The 19384-nt window shown below is 41.0% G+C and overlaps 1 protein-coding gene across 4 annotated transcripts in view; it reads right to left on the bottom strand.

Annotated features, from left to right (window-relative positions):
* The window catches only part of SYT7 (synaptotagmin 7), a 134247-nt gene that overhangs the window by 75136 nt on the left and 39727 nt on the right, over positions 1–19384 (bottom strand). For all 4 annotated transcript variants that reach the window (XM_053449740.1, XM_053449737.1, XM_053449738.1 and 1 more), the window contains exon 2: positions 6851–6954. In XM_053449740.1, the coding sequence (XP_053305715.1) occupies positions 6851–6954 (104 nt within the window). The remainder of the gene's footprint in view (positions 1–6850; positions 6955–19384) is intronic.

Here is a 19384-nt window from a genome sequence, read left to right as displayed (position 1 = left end):
AATTGAGTGCATACTTAAAAGTTAATTTAATTACGTGATAGATTCACTCACTCATCTGTCTATCAATCATCTAAACAACTGTACATGCATATGTAGCATATGCTTATTTTGATATTACTTACTTCCTAAGTAAATTTTACAATTCTAATATTATATTCGTAGCATTATATAGCCACTCTCTAAGCAACCCATAAAAGTAAAAAAGCAAAAAAAAAAAAGATAAAATGTGTGTCTGTGCCTTCATAGAACAGTAAAAGTTGTATCTAGGATACAAGGAATTGCCTTTATTTGTCGCCTCATTGTGTTCTATTACAGTACCTTTTTGATAGGATGAAAGCATTGCTAAATACAGCCTCCCCATGCTGACGGGTGACGCTTACCGCGTAATTTTTCCCAATACAGAGGATAACTGAATGGCAACAATCACCCCATCTATTCCCAAAATGAAACGGCTAAAAAAAGCAATGACTTCAACCTCAAAGATACTGTAGCTTAAAAGGCGATTAGAAGGATTCTTCTACTGCGATCCGAAAACGCTCATTAAAAGCTTTGGAGATATTATCTGAAGCCCATACATTATGAAAACATATTTAGTCATTCGTACTTTTAAGATATCATCTGTGTCACGCGGTTGAAAAAATAGGTTATCAACAGAACATAGAAGAACTTCTAAAAATACGATGCAAGGCCGCAGAGTTACGAATGGTAAACGTATTCAAAGAGGCTTCAGAAGTCAAAATAAAATATGTAGACACGTAAAAAGGAATCTTACATTACAGGGCTGTAACAAATAGGTTTCTGACAATAATTGGCCTTCGTATAATATAATAATTTACAAAAAGGTGATAAGAACAAGAAGCTACTTTTTCAAAGTGTTACGTCAAAAGCATTATTCCACTGGCTAGAAACATAACATTTTACAACAGGGCATTTTCCTCATCTTGTCCCATATTTTTACTAGCTGTAAGACCCTTGGCCTTGTGTTAAGGTCACAATAGTCATATGCCAAAGTTGTGCATACCTAAACTCATGCACTAGTAGCCTATACCACGTCTGATAGTAAGGTTATTCCACCTATCCACCACCTTCTAGGTGAAGACATGCTTTCTTACATTAAAATGTAAGCACTTAGCTCTCTAATTATCTACAGCGACGTATTGCCATGTGTTTTATCTTCCTTTGATGTATACCTTTCCTCCCCTCCCTCCATCTCCCACTATGTTCATTGATAATTAAGACCCCCTTGGGGAGAAAAACAAAGAACCTGTGGATATTACACATGTTATATTCATGTGGCTTGATGTGGGCCCCTCGGGAGTGGGGACATTTCTCCCCCATATCTCTTCTCTTATCTCCAAATACTACCCTAATAACAGAGAGAGAGAGAGAGTGGGCGAGAGAGAGGGGGCGAGAGAGAGGGGGCGAGAGAGAGGGGGCGAGCTTTGCATGCTTGTTTACATGTTAGGGCAAGTATGTCTAAGGGCAGGCAAGTGTATGGGTGCTGGGCAAGTCTTATGCGTGCAAACTGGGTGCCAGGGCTGGCCTTTGGAGGGTGTGACCTGCAATCTAAACCTGTAATTTCGATTTGTCATGCATTATTTTTTGAACTATACATTTAATGCTGAGTTTGCATGTGATTTTTTAGTTGCTCCATAAATGCAATGCTATGGTTCCACATGCATTTATGTTCTCTATACCTGCAAATACAGGGTTTGTATGTCATATTCAGTTGATCTATACCTGCAATGCTGTGTTTCCTTGTGTTGTTCTATTTGATCCATACCTGAACTACATTGGGGAGGGAAAGATATAAGTGGCGCAGTGAATGAGGGGACAAAGGGACTCAGGGGGGGGTCACAACTGAACTCTTAAGGACGGTCCTGCATCCTTCCAGTCCTCCGCCTTCACATCAACCTTGATACAATTAAATCATCCTCAACCAAGCAGTCCCTGTCCTTCTCACTCTCTTTCTTCCTAATCTCCTAATAGATTGTCTTTGTCTCTTCCCGTACCAGTATACCCTAAAATGTGTTAGTCTTATTGTAAATGTTGCATATTGCCAGTTTTACAGTTATCGATACTTTTTACCCTCCTGCTGTTGTATTAGTGCTACGGAATCAGCTGGTGCCCTAGAAATAAAAATGTAATGCATTCGATTAAATGGACACGCGTAATAAATAGGCTAGGCGTGCATTTTGGCTGGCAGTAGCAATGTAATTGTAGCAAAACTGATTTTCATAAGCAATGTCCCGCTTCCTCAAGGCAAAACCAATCTGTGTCGTTTTGTGTATGCCAGTATTTGGTAACTTTTAGTGTTCTATATATTATCTCGATAGTTATGTCAAACACAAAGCTGATTATCAATTCTTAATTAAAAAATTACAAATCAAATTGGTGTCATGCAAACTGCTGCATAAAGAAAAAATTCAACCGTAAATATCAAATATCACTCGCATGGGTTCCATGGTTTGGCAGCAATCATTAACATGATAAGGGTTAATGAGTCGGGTTTGAGAATACACGTCTCCATGCATTTACGTGCGTGTGTCTCTATGTACATATTAATTTAGTCTGTCCCACAAATAGAATGAGACTCCTTTGCTTCTCATTGTTAGCCTTTTTTCTGCTGAGGTTTTGAAAAATTCTGTTCTATTTATACATTATGTAACCAAATCTTGCAGTTTCTGCAAATTGCTATAGTAACAGCTTATGCCAGTGAAACAACAAGTCGAACATCGACAATCATGGCTATTTTATAACATTATAGCTTTTCTTGGTGATTACACAGCGACAAAGCATTCTTTAATTCTATAGGCTTCCTGCGGCCATTGACCACCTGTGTTCAAGCAGTTATTTGGTTTTAAAATCTAGCACCGCAATGGGTCAAAGGCCTTGAACTGAGTGCCCTGTTGACCAAATGTGAATCATCAAAAAATAGCAATATTTAACAAGATGTTCAAATTCATGATACAATCTTCACAGAAAGAAAGATCATTTTGGATCTAAAGAGGCACAAGCACCTAAAAATTATATGGCACATTGCATTTATTTATAGAGCGCCAACAGAGTCTGTAGAGCTGTACTGTTACATACTAATATTAATAAATAATATTACTAATTATTAATAATAAACATTACTTCGCCACAAATTAGACATAACAAATAAAATGTAAAAAAAAAAATTGATGGTTTCCAGCCGTAATACGACAGATTCATAAACTCTTAAAGTGCAGTTCTCGAGGACAAGTTTATATTTAAAGACAGTAGAAGTTGGTGAAAATGTATAAAATCAATGGAATTCCTACCCATGCACTCAGTGGCATCGCACACGTGGACCGCTGACATTCCCAGTTTATAACTGGGCACACTGGTGCAGATGCTTGGCTCGGACCAACTCGGCAGAGACAGAGGAAACCCCTGCACCCCCAGAATTCTACTACATGCAAACATATAAGCCCACTATTGTTTGCGTGGAAACAGTAAGCAGGTTTTTTTAAAGGGAAATGTCTTTATGACATCATGGAAATTTACTAAATGTCGTACAGGTGCAGTAAATGTACTGCAGGGCGCAGTAAATATGCGGCTTTGAAAGCAAACTTTTAAGCTTAAAATCACCTGAGTGAACGTTCCCAGTGAAGTCGCTGATTAAGCATGTGATTATACACCAAGATCTAAAGGAAGATTATTGTAAACCTATCAGTTTAAGATTTATGTTAAGTTTATTTTGCCATTTATTAACATCAACAAAAAACTGTACTTACATTCAGTAACTCGTTCCCAAAACTGGAAATACCGGGCCAGACTGGGGATGACGAGGCTGTACTGGGGCTTTAAGGCCGGCAGCCGCCTACAGATGTAAGCATGGCTGACGGCTGGATATACACGGCCACACATTACGTTTTTTTATGCTCATTTAGCCTGCGGCTAGTTATATCCAGAAGGCGGCCACACACTGCAGCAACCGATCTGCCTCTGGAGCAGCAGATCGGGGGAGTATGGGGTGCCCTCGACCAGTGGCACACTGGGCATTTGTCTGGTGTGCCAGATGGCCAGTCCAGGCCTGGCCCTGACTAACTATACTATCAACTAATGTAACTGTATAAGAAGATTACAGCTGCCAAAGGCCCCATTAGGTCCCAGTCTTGAAGATGAGGGGGGGGGGGGGGAGACCTATGCAAACCCGACATGTATTTAAAAATGTGATAACACTAACTCCCGGTTTTAAAAGTGGCCTTTTTTTTTTTCCTTTTTCTTATGACTCCTTAAACGTTAGATCTCTTCAGATATCCTTTCATTCAATACATGTAATGCATGTCTTTTTTCTTTATCAACAAAATATCAGTTTGCAACCTCCAAAACGTTACCGAGTAGAACTCTTAAGTTGTTAAAGTCTACCTTTTTTAGGGCATGTGACAGAAAGTAAGAGCTAGTAGTTGTCAAATACGATAAAAGTCTCTTTTATGTTATTAAACCTAAGAAAGAACCAGCAGAAAGAATGAAATGGCTTTAGATTTGCTTGCTTAACACCCTTGTTTTACCCAAATGGAACCGCACCTTCAAAACGTAAATTGTAAGGACTGGAGCCGAAATCCTACCATTTTTCATGTTCTAAGGAAACTAAGAAAGTGAAAGTCTTATTTTCCGAATTTGTCTCCGTGGTTTCATGCCAAATACATGCAGTTTGTGTCTAGTTTGCTGGCATTAGTAGGCCGAGGCAGGCTCTCCAGCCTCTCCTCTAGCAGCGGGCGCCTAATCGACTTACTCGATTTTTTTTGTGTTTTATTAATGAGTTAGCATTATTTTTTTTTTTTATTAAGCATTGTATAATGCATTTTTCATGACATTGTTTGTACCCGTGAGATATTTTGTTTAGGCATTAAGGAGTAATCAGCTGCAACAGTATTTTGTTTTGCAATAAGCGATTCATATCACGCACAGCGTTTTATACATCCGTTATGGGAATTTAATGCACCAATAAAATAAAACTCTAGTTCTACCAAATCTGTACAAGCAGTCAACACAACAACTGCCATCCAGCACTTACTGCTGGATTGTATAAACCATTATGTGCAGATTGATATGTAGTGCAGCATCTCCAGAGCAGCCTGCATTGCCTAGCGATGTCTGCCGGAGGTAATAGCGGTTCCTACAGCACTACAATACATATAGATCGGTTTTATTTTACCAGATTTACTGCAGGTAACAACGGTTAGGCATGTTTGTTCCTTTTCCTAAAATTGTAGTCTCGGATTCCTCTTTAACTCCTGCAGAGTGTAATACCCTGCCAAGGCCTGGACTGGCCAAATGCCCGGTGGCCACCAGGACGGCATACCTCCTGATGCTGCTGCTCCAGTGGTAGATCAGGTCCTGCAGATGGCTATGCACAGCCACCCGCTCGAGAAACACTCAGCCACGCGTATCTAGTTGGTGGCTGCCCGTACGTTGTTTGGTGGCCTTTAGCCTTAATGTGCCAGGGCTGTATAGTCGCCCCAGTCACGCCCTGGCTCTGCGCCTTTCCTCATCTGACATACTGCCATACCAACGGCGTGAACAAGTCTCTGCAAGGTTCAAGCCTGGGAAAATGCAGTTGGTACCAGTTGCCCCAAAACACACATGCACATATATGCAGCATTGCAATGATTCTGCCCGGGTTTCTAAGTAGAAAGCGAAAAACTGAGAACTGGAAAAATGGGTGTCTTAAGTATTTTTTTTAGAATAAATTAGAATAAATTTACCATTACTGTAAACAAAATGATATATCAATTACATATGTGGCATTAGATATGTGCCAAGAAGCATGCTTGCTGCTGCGCCATAGCCCTATTGAGTATATATTCTAAATAAGTGAATTATTAGGGGTTAGCCGGACTCCACGTATCTGTAACCGCAGTTATGTCAACTATACAATGGAGATTTTGCATTCATTAGCAATGGACACCTTTGGAAATACCAAGTCCATAGCGACAAGAATAGGCTACAAGAGACTAGTTGATACCTTTATTGAGTAGCTTTAGAGTGCAAGCTTATAAGACCAATCAGGTCTCTTCCGAAGAAACAAAAAGGCAAGTCACATAGTTACTCTTGATGAAAAGAGAGAAAGTTCCTCAAGTTTAACCCTTCCGAGTACTCATATCTGTTGATTGAGAAGAAGGTTAAAAGCTTTTGCCCAATATTGCCGCAAAGAGGTATTTTTTCTTCTGACTCCAAAGGCAATCGGAATTGTGTCTTGTATAACAACTCAGTGATGTGCCACTATAGCATCACTGGATCGATACTTTGTACTAGAAGATTGGTATAAGGATTAAATCCATCCAATTATTTCTATGGCATCTGGTACCGATGAATTAAAGACATAAAACACTGTAAACATGGTTCCCTGGTGGGCACTCGCGATCCTTTGCCTCGTAAGAACATAAAACACTTTGGGTGAGCACGCGTGTGCAGCTATATACTGGATAGAACCCATAAACAGAGACAGCACCAATCAAGTAACCTTTTATATATTCATTTACTAGCTCCTTGTTTTAGTATGGTGTCTAGTTTCATACGCATCCCCAGTGGACCCTTGTTATCCATGCATTTCTTGAGGACAGGTGCACTTGCATACAAGTACACACCAAAACAGGTACATGAAAACTTTAAAAAATGTGAATGTATTGATCCTGCCACACATCTGACATACACAATCCGATATTAAATCTTCTAATCCACAGTGGAGCTTTTTGCATGCAGTACATAGCACTGGAGTTCATGGTAAAATGTGAATTTTGCATGTGTTTGGGGTGGAATGCCGGTGTTTGGGGTGTTGGGTGGTGAGGGCTGAGCTAAGGTACAGATGTCTGACACTTACCATTTTCCGCTGGCACCACTGGCAGATCCCACACATGATGATGGTAAGACTCAAGCTTAGGGTTAGGATGGTGGAGACCAGAATGACGTCTCGGGTGGGAGCTCCTGGGGAAAAAAAAAAAAAAAAAGGAATGGAGAACAGTGAATAAAATGGATCAGAGTTAAAAGAGAGGATTTGGGGTCACTGGATCAGGCGGTATGGGAAAACAGACTCAGTAGACACATTCTACAGAAAACAAAATGTTACGAGACGGGTTAGACAGGCTGTCCCATTGGAAGTAAAGGATGGATGAGGTGGTGAGGGCTGGCAAGGGGGCAATTTCTCAGATTAAAAGATATTGGGCAACTACCTGAAGTTTTTATGGTTTATAGCTAATCTATGTATGGTGAGAGTATAGCGTAAATGGCATTTCTGTGGTGATCAAAAAATTTTCTGCACACTTTTAGGTTTTCTTTACATACTCTTTCTGCAAATGTATTTTGGACAGGACGGGATAGCACACGTTGTCTGCCAGGACGGATCACTTTGGGTCACTTTATTACTGGGCCACTTGGCTAGACTTGCCCCCGGGCTGAATGTTGTCAGCACTTCATTGAAGGTCATTATAGCAAAACAGGGATTTGGAAATATCAAACAACCCCAGGATTTAAGGGATTTGGTTTTTTTTATATAGTTGTAGAGGGAAGCGGGGAAGCTTTTTGAAATACTTATTTTGGCATAACTCTGCTCCCTGAACGAGCTTTCCTGTCTCATGCTGGAAAGGTCTACAAGGTATTGTATCCCAAAACATATGGTAATGAGGTGCAGGGTACACTGGTACAGCAGAGGTTAAAACCCCTGATCCCCCCCCCCACCTTCTGAATATGTGTTAGGCTACAGGAGAGGGCAGACATATGGCCACATAACACAGGAGCCAGCTGGAAGCCTGTTAGAAAGCAAGAAGCGTGTGACACTACAGCCTCGCTCTGTGTATCTTCCTCTCCTACATCACGCTGCTAGATCTCTCATATCACCATATTTATACCTTTCCCTACCCTCTCTTATTGTTCTCTCTTCCCCTCCCCACACTGATCTCTTCCCTCCCTAACATATTGCTGTTTTCTCTCCCTGTTGCTCACTGCTCCCTTACACCGCTTTCCTTTCTCATCCATTGTTCTTTCCTTCCTAACCAACCATTCCCCCCCATCCACTGTTATCTCTATGCCTCATCCATTGTTTTCCCGATCCACCTGCTGCACCTTTTCCTTTCTCTTTCCTATTCACCTGATGCACTCTCCTCTCGCTTTCCCACTCTCACTCATTGCACTTGTCTTCCCTGCACACTCTCCTCTCTGATCCCACCTCATACACTGCACTCTCTCCTCTCTCTGACCCCACCTCATACACTGCACTCTCTCCTCTCTCTGACCCCACCTCATACACTGCACTCTCTCCTCCCTCTGACCCCACCTCATACACTGCACACTCTTCTCCCTCTGACCCCACCTCATACACTGCACTCTCTCCTCTCTGACCCCACCTCATACACTGCACTCTCTCCTCTCTCTGACCCCACCTCATACAATGCACACTTTCCTATCTCTGATCCCACCTCATACACTGCACTCTCTTCCTACCCTATCCACTCCTCTCTTCTCTCCCTTGCTCATTGTATTCCCCCATATACTGCTCTTTCCTCACTGTACTCAGATCTCCCTCCTCACTCACAGCACTGGTCTTTCCTGCACTCTCAAGTCCCCCAAAACATAATGTAGTCACTTCTCACGACCCATTCTCCACTCCTCCTTCCAGTTTTACCTACTCACTTCCTATACTGCACTCCCAACATAGTGCTCCTTCTCACTCACTATCCTCTTCCCCCTACCTAACAATGTTCTCTCCTCACTCTCTGTTCTCACCTGCCTAACATAATCCTCTGCCTCCTAACTCTATCCTTCACTCGTCACCCGACAAACTGCTCTCTCCTGTTCATGGAGACACACTCCTTCCTCCTCACTCATTATTATTCCCTCCTCCTTCTCACACATACTGCTCTCCCACCTCTCCTCCTATTCTCTACTCCTCCTCTGACACACTGTCCTCTCCTCCTCACCCTACCCCACATTCCCCACATTCTCGTTTATCGTTTCCTCCCTTACCTCCACCATTCCTTCTGCATTTTAACTAGCACTTCTCTGCCTTGCCTCCTCACATTATTCTCCCTTCTCTCCCAATGATATTTTCTTTATCTTATCTCATATAGCTGTCTCTTGCTTTTCTTCCCACTGCATTCACCCCTCTCATTACCCTGTCTTCAACAACCCTTACACACTATTGTCTTTTTCTCTTGTACCTTCATTTTCACTGATCTCTCCTCCCTCTCACCTGTCTATTATGCCTTACCCCCTACACACTCCATCCTACATATATTTCTAATCTTTGCTCACACACCATTGCTCTAAGTAAATCCCCAACGTGTTAACGTGAAACTGTTTTAACATAGAATAAACAATAAAACCTACTAATGTCCATAGAACCCCAAAGAGCTTACAATCAAAAGCCTGATGCGCCTGATCTGTGTAGTGGTGATCATCACAACTTTTATTTAATTGGATTCAGACGGTCTCCTTGAAATATTAAGTGATATATCATGGTCTTTAGTTAATGTAACTGAATAAACAATCTATTCCTTTAAATATGAAGCATTAGAAGTAATTGACCGGCTGCACTTGCCTGCTCGCCGCATTGAAGAAAATGCGTTTAATCAAAAAACAAAAAGGCAGAATAAGAGCAACTGGTGCACCGACAGCCTTCAGGCGACACGCAACAGCTCCAAGGAACGCACAACACACCCCGGGGTACAATCAATGGATATTTTCTAAACACAGAACTGTTGCTTGAATAGAAACCTTTATCGTCTGGTTTGGGCATAACTGAATCCTCGCTCTTTTCCCAATTTTCTGTGCCTCACGGTCTCGGAAAAAAAATCCTTTAGTTGGCAGTCAGTTTAAATATTCCCCGATATGTACATTTAATTCAGATTGCAGCTATAATGGCCTTACTCCTCGCTAAGGCTGCCAGACAGATCTAATTAACCTCCATACACTGTGCGACCCCCTGCCTAGCTCTGCACAAAACACAGGGTTCACAAGCGGATCCAGGTATATGTAAGGCATGCGATAATAAAGAACGGCAGGGGTGTAAACGGGAGAGGGGTCAGAGCGCTAGGTTTTTACTGACAAAAAAAAACTTTGCTATTGATGGGGTCATTGATTCTACTAATAGCATCTAACATGATTTCATTGATCTCAATGATCTTAATTTGACTCTTCCATTAACTATCGCAATACCCTGGGAAACCTGCCAGTGACGTGACCTTAAGTAGAGCTCCCTCCGATCCCTTTGAGTGCCGTAATGCAAAAGTATAGTGCGTTCTCACGACACACAATACTGCTTCAATATACGCAATATGAGAGGCAACCAAGCCATGATTGTTACTGAATATTTCAACTCATCCCCCTATGTATAATCTAATACACTCCACCAAACCACACGTTTCCAGGCACAACGCAAAGGCAAAAAAGGATTTGAGAGATCTTTAAAAGAGATTAAAAAGATTAGGCCAGAACCAAAACGGTTTCTCATTTTGGTCCTTAGAGTTCCTTGGTGTTCCTTCTGCAAGGTCATAAATGACATTTGTTCGCGTTTGTGGTTAAAAAAAAGTATTACAGAACAAACAAAGTGTTTTATAAACAATAAAGTCTGCGTTGAATTAGATAAAGACCGTGGAGAAATCGGATGAAATGACAATTACAAAAAAAGGATACGATGAAAGAGGGAGGAAGGAAAGGGGACAGACCTGGGTCGCAAAACAGGGCCTCTGTTTTTTTTCACGGATCTCCTTTTTTCATGATTACAAATCATTATGTTTGATGTACAGTAGGGTTACCAACGGTAATTCTTAAACCAAAGTCTTAAAAGATATTATGGGAAAAGCAATACGCAGACCTCATTTTGAGACCACGGATGGGTTTACGCATTTTAGCCGAAGCGTACAACCCTTATTCCATTAAACATTTTCACCGAGTTGGACATGGCGTCATCTATACAAATTGAACAAACATGTTCTCTAAAGGTTTTATGGTTGTCTCGAGGGAAGAAGCGAGGTGAAGGAGGTTTTTCACAGATTTGCAATAAAGTAGAAGCACTTAGTTATGCGCCATCTCCTATATAGTCATTAGCACGCAACGCTTGTAATTGAAGCATATCTGTTCTCCAATGTGGTAATTAATGCAGGTCATGCAATCTACACTATATGACCAAAGCACAATTATCACCGCAATACTAAGGGAAATGTATTAAGCACCAAATTACAAGATGTTTATAAGGAATCAAGAATGGTGGCCATTATTACCACCTAGGGGATATGAAATGAGAATAATAGACCAGACAGTGTTAGTAATAGAAGAGGAAACGTAGCCTTCTCTAAGCTTATAAAGAGAAAAAAAAAAGAGATAAAATAGATATTATGTTAAACAAATAGTTCTGTTGTTATTTGGTTCTACGTGAAGAACAGGTGCACAATTGATTGGCATGTTCTACAAAGATGTCTGTCACAAGAGCTCATTAGAATAATCAAAATACAGTTCTGGCAGGAAAAAAAAAATTATACTCATAAAATATTAGCATTCGAAAACCAGATTTTGAAACCCAGATTTGGGTTGAGAAAATGACTTCCAGATGAATTTGGATACAATGCTCATAATGTGAATATTTTAGGTTCTGAGAAGACATGAAAAGCATTTTCTTTTTTTTTAACAAAAAAAAAGGGGTAAGCATATAAATACAGATTTTTGGGTGCAGCTGAAATGAACAAGTACACCCAACAAAAGCAAGGAATCAGAGCACATCCAATAGATACATACTGCAAATGCTACTTAGAACACCTATCAGACATATAAATATTGGGAATTCCACCATCATGTATTGCTTAGCCTACAGCGACATCAAAGTGTCCCAATCGCGGTGAGTCCTATCTAATCCTAACATGGCTGTATTGCTCACCATGGAGCCGAATCTAGATTACTTTAAGATCCACTGAGACTCTCCTGCAATTTATAGCCCTTGGACACTTACCACACAGGTAACTAATTAATGTCCAGCAAGGTCGAAAAATTGCAGAAGAGTCTCAGTGGGTTTCAAAAGTAATATTGATAAGCTCTGGATAAATTGTGTAAAAAGCCATGAAGCTTCCCTAGCCTCTTCTTGCCTATTCTGGCGCAATTCACTGTTTCAGAATGAGACCTCCTGTCTCTTGGACATGCAACATAACATTTACAAGGACTCATCCTACCTGGCATGCGCCATAAAGGCAAGTCATTGTATATCAATTTACAAGAAATTGAAAAATAGTAGATTGGTACATTACTGCCCCAAATGTATATTAAAAATCCCAAGAACATAGGATTATTTTTTTGGAAGTATAATCTTAGAAAAATGTTTTGTCTCCTTGAGCAAAGTCAACTTGGTTTGCTTAACACTGTAGCAGGAGCTTAGTAGTCTCCTGTGATGCATAGGGGGTCCATCGCTTCTTGGTGCGCAAGCTGTCTCTAATGACATCACATGCTAAAGGTTTATGGAATTAATTTGCATTACCAACGATATCAAAAATGTGATGCGTTCCAAGAAGCAAATTTCCAACAAAGAAAATAAAAAAACTTATTATTTCACTTGTAGCATTGGAACACAGATGTGCTGAACCTTTTATTTGCCATTCTAAGGTTGTTATTTATCTAGAACCAAGTGAATCGTCTTCTGTTGGTTCAGAGAGGCCCTATCAATATATTGAAGAATTTGTGGAGTTGAGCTCAAAGCTTGTTATAAGATTGGACTATTAATTCTCCTGATATCTGAGTTGGCATCTAAATCGATAGGTCAATGTAGTAGTTTCACGTTACCATTTCGAAAATAATTCTAACTGTTCACTATCATTTCCAAAACTGAACAAACAGCTTTATATATTATATTTCTTATGTTGCTAATATGTAGTAATTACTTTACATTTATCATAGTTATGCTCAGCATTCAAAATGTTATGATGATACAATAATACCAACTGATGCATTCGAATTACAAAAAAAAATTGAATGACCCTCAACTCATATGGCTTTTGCTTCTTTTGGAGGGACCACATTTTATTTTCACAAAGACCTAGGAATTTGGAAAAACAGCTTGTACTTTAAAAAAAGTTACACGCTGCTTTCTCTGTGTAACTGGTGCTGTCTTCTTGCAGACAGTAATCCGGTCAATTACTGCCCATGGATGGCTAAAGGGGTCCTAAACTAGAAACCTATACTTCTCTGTCTGCCGACTGGCTAACGCTGAGACTTTCTTCATCCGATCAGCTGTGTGAAAGCAGGTAGAAGAGAACAGGGTATGCTCTCATAAGATATACTTGGTTGTCTCAAAATATCTACTATATTAACCCCCAAGGACAACCGCTTGGCCTTAAACCCATTAAGGACAATGCATTGTGAGCCTGTACATGTATGGGCTTTGTCGTCAAGGGGTTAAAAATTACTGTGCGTCATCTCAGAAACACTAAAGTTATTTTTAATCTATAATGGATCTTTAAAACCAAAGTTTTTTGGAAATGGCCATAATACCAAATTCACACATGAATATTTGATTAGCACAGACCGGTTGCTAATGGAAATACCATCTTTTCTATAAAAATCACCATTACTACTTATATATTATTATTTAGAAAAATCCAACATACTCTGCAGCTCAGATTTAGAAATTGAGATGTAAATGCAATTGCCATAAATCCAGCTAATGCACTGCTTAGGAGATAAGCGTAGTAATACAGCCCTATGGAATGGTACGGCCCACCTTCTTCACAAAGCCACCATTTCCTTCTGACTGCACTTTGTACCGAGTCCCTCAAGGAGGTCAGAACATCTGCTCTTTAGGGAGCTCGACTCTATAGCCACTTATGGCTAAACTGTAAAAGGTCTGTAAAACATTAACATTTCAACTAATGACCCATTTGTAAGCGCAGTCAGTTAAGTAATGCTGTGCTTTCTATGTAACATGCTGTATGTATGTACTTAACTTATGGCTTGTGTTGTTTTAACAACATAACAGTCACTTATTCTGCTACCAAGAATTATATTTAAAATAGAGAGTTCTTATACGTTACTGGTGAGGCAAACAAGGCAGGGGCTGCTTCTTCAAATAAGGGCTAACATTGTCAACATGTTTGGACCTCTATAAACTCTTAAAAGTTCAGATACAGAAGGCCTTCTTTTACTGGACCCATGTGGATGACTTACAGTCATATTACGCTTCTATTACTTTGCATATATATCACACACGAGCACAATGTGACGTCTGGGACACTAGCCTTTACTTTATTGAAGCGTTACATTATTGAAGCTGTAAGAAGCCTGCGGCGGATCGTGCATTTCATAACCCATACTACAAGAATCTCTGTGTCATCTGTTCCAGGTCGGTTCCGCCATGATGTGATAAAATTAAATATTACGTAAAGGAAAACTGAACTGTGATGAATTTCAGACTATTTTCATATCCGGCATGATTTTATCGTTTTTCCCTTAATTATGTAATGAGTTATGGAGAATGTAATAACACATTTACTTAAGTAGAGCTGAAACAACGAATCGATAAAATCGATAATAATCGATAACGGAAATCATCGATAACGATTTCCGTTATCGATTAATCGAGTGATCAATTCGTTGTTGGAGCACTCGGCTCCTTTTACTTACCTCCGCGAGCGTTCCCCGCTTCTGCTACACGCTCTGCAGTCTCCGCCTTCTTTTAGCTACGTGACGGATGTGACGCGTTCCGGAGGTAAGTATTCTTCATGTCTATGTGCACGGATCGCACAGAGCCACTCGCACAGAGCGAATCGCTCTGTGCGAATGGAGCCACTCGCACAGAGCGGTTCGCTCTGTGCGAGTGGCTCCACTCGCACAGAGCGGTTCGCTCTGTGCGAGTGGCTCCACTCGCACAGAGCGGTTCGCTCTGTGCGAGTGGCTCCACTCGCACAGAGCGGTTCGCTCTGTGCGAGTGGCTCCACTCGCACAGAGCGGTTCGCTCTGTGCGAGTGGCTCCATTCGCACAGAGCGGTTCGCTCTGTGCGAGTGGCTCCACTCGCACAGAGCGGTTCGCTCTGTGCGAGTGGCTCCACTCGCACAGAGCGGTTCGCTCTGTGCGAGTGGCTCCATTCGCACAGAGCGGTTCGCTCTGTGCGAGTGGCTCCATTCGCACAGAGCGGTTCGCTCTGTGCGAGTGGCTCCATTCGCACAGAGCGGTTCGCTCTGTGCGAGTGGCTCCATTCGCACAGAGCGGTTCGCTCTGTGCGAGTGGCTCCATTCGCACAGAGCGGTTCGCTCTGTGCGAGTGGCTCCATTCGCACAGAGCGGTTCGCTCTGTGCGAGTGGCTCCATTCGCACAGAGCGGTTCGTGAGTGTGGGTGCAGGGCAGAGTGGGGGTGGGGGTGCAGGGCAGAGTGGGGGTGGGGGTGCAGGGCAGAGTGGGGGTGGGGGGTGCAGGGCAGGAGACTGGGTGCAGGGCAGAGTGGGGGTGGGGATGCAGGGTGTGAGTGTGGGTGCAGAGCAGAGTGGGAGACTGGGTGCAGGGCAGAGTGGGGGTGGGGATGCAGGGCAGGGTGTGAGTGTGGGTGCAGGGCAGAGTGGGTGCAGGGCAGAGTGTGAGTGTGGGGGCAGGGCAGAATGTGGGGGCAGGGCTGGGTGCAGGGCAGAGTTAGAGACTGGGTGCAGGGGCACAGTGCAAAGTGCTGGGTGCAAAGTGCCAGTGCTGGGTGCAAAGTGCCAGGGCTGGGTGCAAAGTGCTGGGTGCAAAGTGCCAGGGCTGGGTGCAAAGTGCAAAGTGCTGGTGCAAAGTGCTGAATGCTGGGTGCAAAGTGCTGGATGCAAAGTGCCAGGGCTGGGGCAAAGTGCTGGGTGCAAAGTGCTGGGTGCAAAGTGCCAGGGCTGGGTGCAAAGTGCTGGGTGCAAAGTGCTGGGTGCAAAGTGCTGGGTGCAAAGTGCTGGGTGCAAAGTGCAAAGTGCTGGGTGCAAAGTTTCTTGAACAGTAATAGTCCACCTCTTTTCAGAATGTTTGGGGTTATTTTGTTTCATAAATATTGTGTTTGGGTTCTTGTACTTTGAAAATATTGTTTTTTATTACATCATAACAAAATAAGAATGTTAATGTAAATTTTAAGTTGTTTTTTAACATCCAGTTCATTAAATTCTTTTAAATAAACGAAAAATTTGCATATTGTTTTTTTTTATCCGATTAATCGATTAATCGAAAAAATAATCGGCCGATTAATCGATTATTAAAATAATCGTTAGTTGCAGCCCTATACTTAAGTACTATGTAAGTAGCATAACAACAACCAATAATTTTAGTACTAGCTGAAAAGTGAACAAACCCCATGGGTGGCAGGAAACTCTATACCCCCTGAGACACTGGGGGTCTTCAGTTGCTCCGTTGCTGGTCTCCAACTGAGACATATGACCACAAGTTATATGGAGGCCAATGAGAAGTAGGCCTGAGGTGTCACCGTGGAAGGTGAGGGAGGCCACCCATCACGGACGAGCGCTCCTCTGGAACAGACATTTGCCACTCGCCCCGTTTGTGGAGATATGATATCTTGGCTTTTTATACAGATCTGCATCTGCACCTTGCCATATCAGATTGTAGGCTAGATCTTATAACATCCTATAATTGTTATGCTGGTGTAGAAATTACTGTGCATTAACTTTATATATATATATATATATAACAATTGATTGTACATTTGGAGACCTTATCGTGAACATTTTGTGTCGTTCTCACACGTAATAATTTAATGTAACATTTTAATCCTTCTTAAAACATAAAATGATCGTATCCAGAATTACAACCTGCTTATTACCAGTTTTAACTTCTAAATTAAATTTCCCTTCACTGGAAAAGCCAGAGAATTTAGTGCCCGATAGATATATATTGGAGTTTAAGAAAAGCACAATAAGCCTCACACAGCGCAGATTCCTATTCAACCCGTTAGGACACATCACACCCGGAATTGCTTTAAAGACTCCGTACTCGGTTTTCTGCTCCTCCAGGACCTGTATTGGTCTCCAAGTTAAGAAGACCTGAAGATGGCTTCCCTTACTCAACCCCTTTCATACACCTACAAACAAATACAACTCTTATCCTGGATCTCTGATGCCTTTCCACATCCATACTCATCAATTCAGGACGCCACAATAACCGTATTTAATATACTAAAGGGAGATTTTGGTCTCTCTTCACTATTCACTATGAAGAACCAACAAGGGCAGGTCTCTTTAGGATAAGGCGCTGAGCTAGTCCTGTGTGATGCATAACACAATGGATCAGGAAAGTGTTGAATAAATCTCACTGATTAAACTATGCCTTATAAAAGGGCCAGCCAAGTTATTTTTTGCAAGAGAAGCCCAATAGGGTTGGCCCTTCATAATGTATAGTGAAGTCAGAAAGCTGAAGCCAAAACCCCTTTAGTGAATACATCCCATAAATCGTAAAACAAAATACCAAATGGATTGAAGCTTTGTGGAGAAAATTGGATTTTATTCATTGCAAAGGAGTCCAAATTGTGGGTTTATGCAAAGATACCCCTGCAATACAATACATCCATAAGTACGTATTCTTTTCCCTGATGGTTTAACAATACTTTTAAGAAGCTATTTTAGTTTCTATGGCAACAACCTTTCAGTGTCTGCTTGTGTGTCACATGACAATTAAATGTTTAACATAAAAATAAGAAAAGAGGCATTTTTTTCCCAATTCAAGAATTATTTCTGGAAAACCTGTGAGCATTCAGCCTTACTAGCATTGGTGCTTCTTCTGATGGATTTAGTTACAAAAGAGTTAAATCCAGCAAAATACGTGAGACAGCGCCTTTAATATTGTTTTATTGATTCTTTCTGCACCTATTTCCAAAGTATCTGTCTCTAAATGATTATAAATGTTAGGAATTCCTTGCGGGGGAAAAACAGAATTCATATTAACGACCTTGTGATGAAGTCGTGTAGGCCATTTTTGTCTTCTGTGTCGATGATTTCCGAAAAAAAAATGGGAAGCGTGTTCATTCCTCAAAATCACAATGTGTCTTTCCTCTTGCCTAACACTTGTTGTCCAGATTATTCACTTCTTAGTAGGTCTCGGGGGAAACACATGTCAGAATTATTATATTTAATTTTTTTACTGTATGTTAAAATGTCGCTGTGGTCTTTGCTCAAGACTGATGCTGTCATGGAGTTTTATTTCTTCTTCTTCGACATCTCTGATATATGCCCGTTATTTTACATTATTCATTAATTTAAGGTAATTATGATATATATAGATATATATATATAGATATATATATATATATATATATATATACACACACACACACACACACACACACACACTGACAGATGTAGTTAGAGAGGCATGTTTAGTGTCTATTTTACCCTCTGGTCCGATTTCTCTTCAATTTCATTGGTAGTTTATGCCCTAGGCATGAACGCTTATTGCTTTTCCAACAGTAACACTGCAGCTCTCTTGCTGGGTCTTTGCCTAATGTAGGTTCTTGGCCAATTTTCATGCAAAAGAAGCAAACTGGACAATATGAGCCCTTGCTTTTCATAGACAGAAAAGATGTAGCACATATTTTAATCAAACACAACTCTCAAGCTCTTTCTCTTTATTTATTTAAGTCTTGACCGGATAAATAGTGGGGAATATGTTATTTTCTTTGTTTTTTTTTTTTTTTAAACAAAAACAGTTCCAAAAGTCACATCCATAAGCTAACACTCCATTATAATCGTGACACATATGCTAGGTACACCATCTATTTCATGGACCGTCACTCTCTCTTTTATAATCTACCTGTGAGAGAGTTTCAAGAGTTAAAAAATGTATAAAAATACACCTGTGCTGTTCCTTTGCAGTAGGGCTTAATAAGAACAAGGAAAGGAAAGCACTGATTGATGTAATCTGGTTTGTCACTGTGTCGTCGGTGAGTGTCCCCAGGGTGCGAGCGTCACTCTGCACGGTTAATCGTACTGACGACCCTGTAACTATGTCATGGAGAAGACAAAAAGATGAGCATCTGAATCACTTTTTTAGAAGAATACCGAGAGATTACGGAAATTGTATAAATAATTCAATGTATATGTTTATATATATTATATTTGATGTTTATATATGTATATTGTATTGCAATTTTGAGGAGGGTCTAGAACCTAACTTTAGTTTAAGAATGGGGTTTGGTTTTATGCATGAATTTTGAGTTAGGGCTGAGAGAAGGTCAATATCAGGATTTCAGCAGTGGTTCCAGACCAAGTCTTCTTATTAAATAGAATGCTCAAGTTACTAAATCCTGCACTTTTCGCGTGCCTTGATGACTGGGTCAGGAACTACTGGACATGCCACCATAGTTGGCCTAGGCCAGAATACATTGCTGTGTAGAGGCAGCCTTCTTTCATTCTTAGAGGACCTGATAAG

This window comes from Spea bombifrons, chromosome 10 (assembly GCF_027358695.1).
Source record: "Spea bombifrons isolate aSpeBom1 chromosome 10, aSpeBom1.2.pri, whole genome shotgun sequence".
Taxonomy (NCBI): domain Eukaryota; kingdom Metazoa; phylum Chordata; class Amphibia; order Anura; family Pelobatidae; genus Spea; species Spea bombifrons.
Note: the sequence above shows the minus strand (reverse complement) of the source record. Positions and strands in the feature narration are given on the sequence as shown.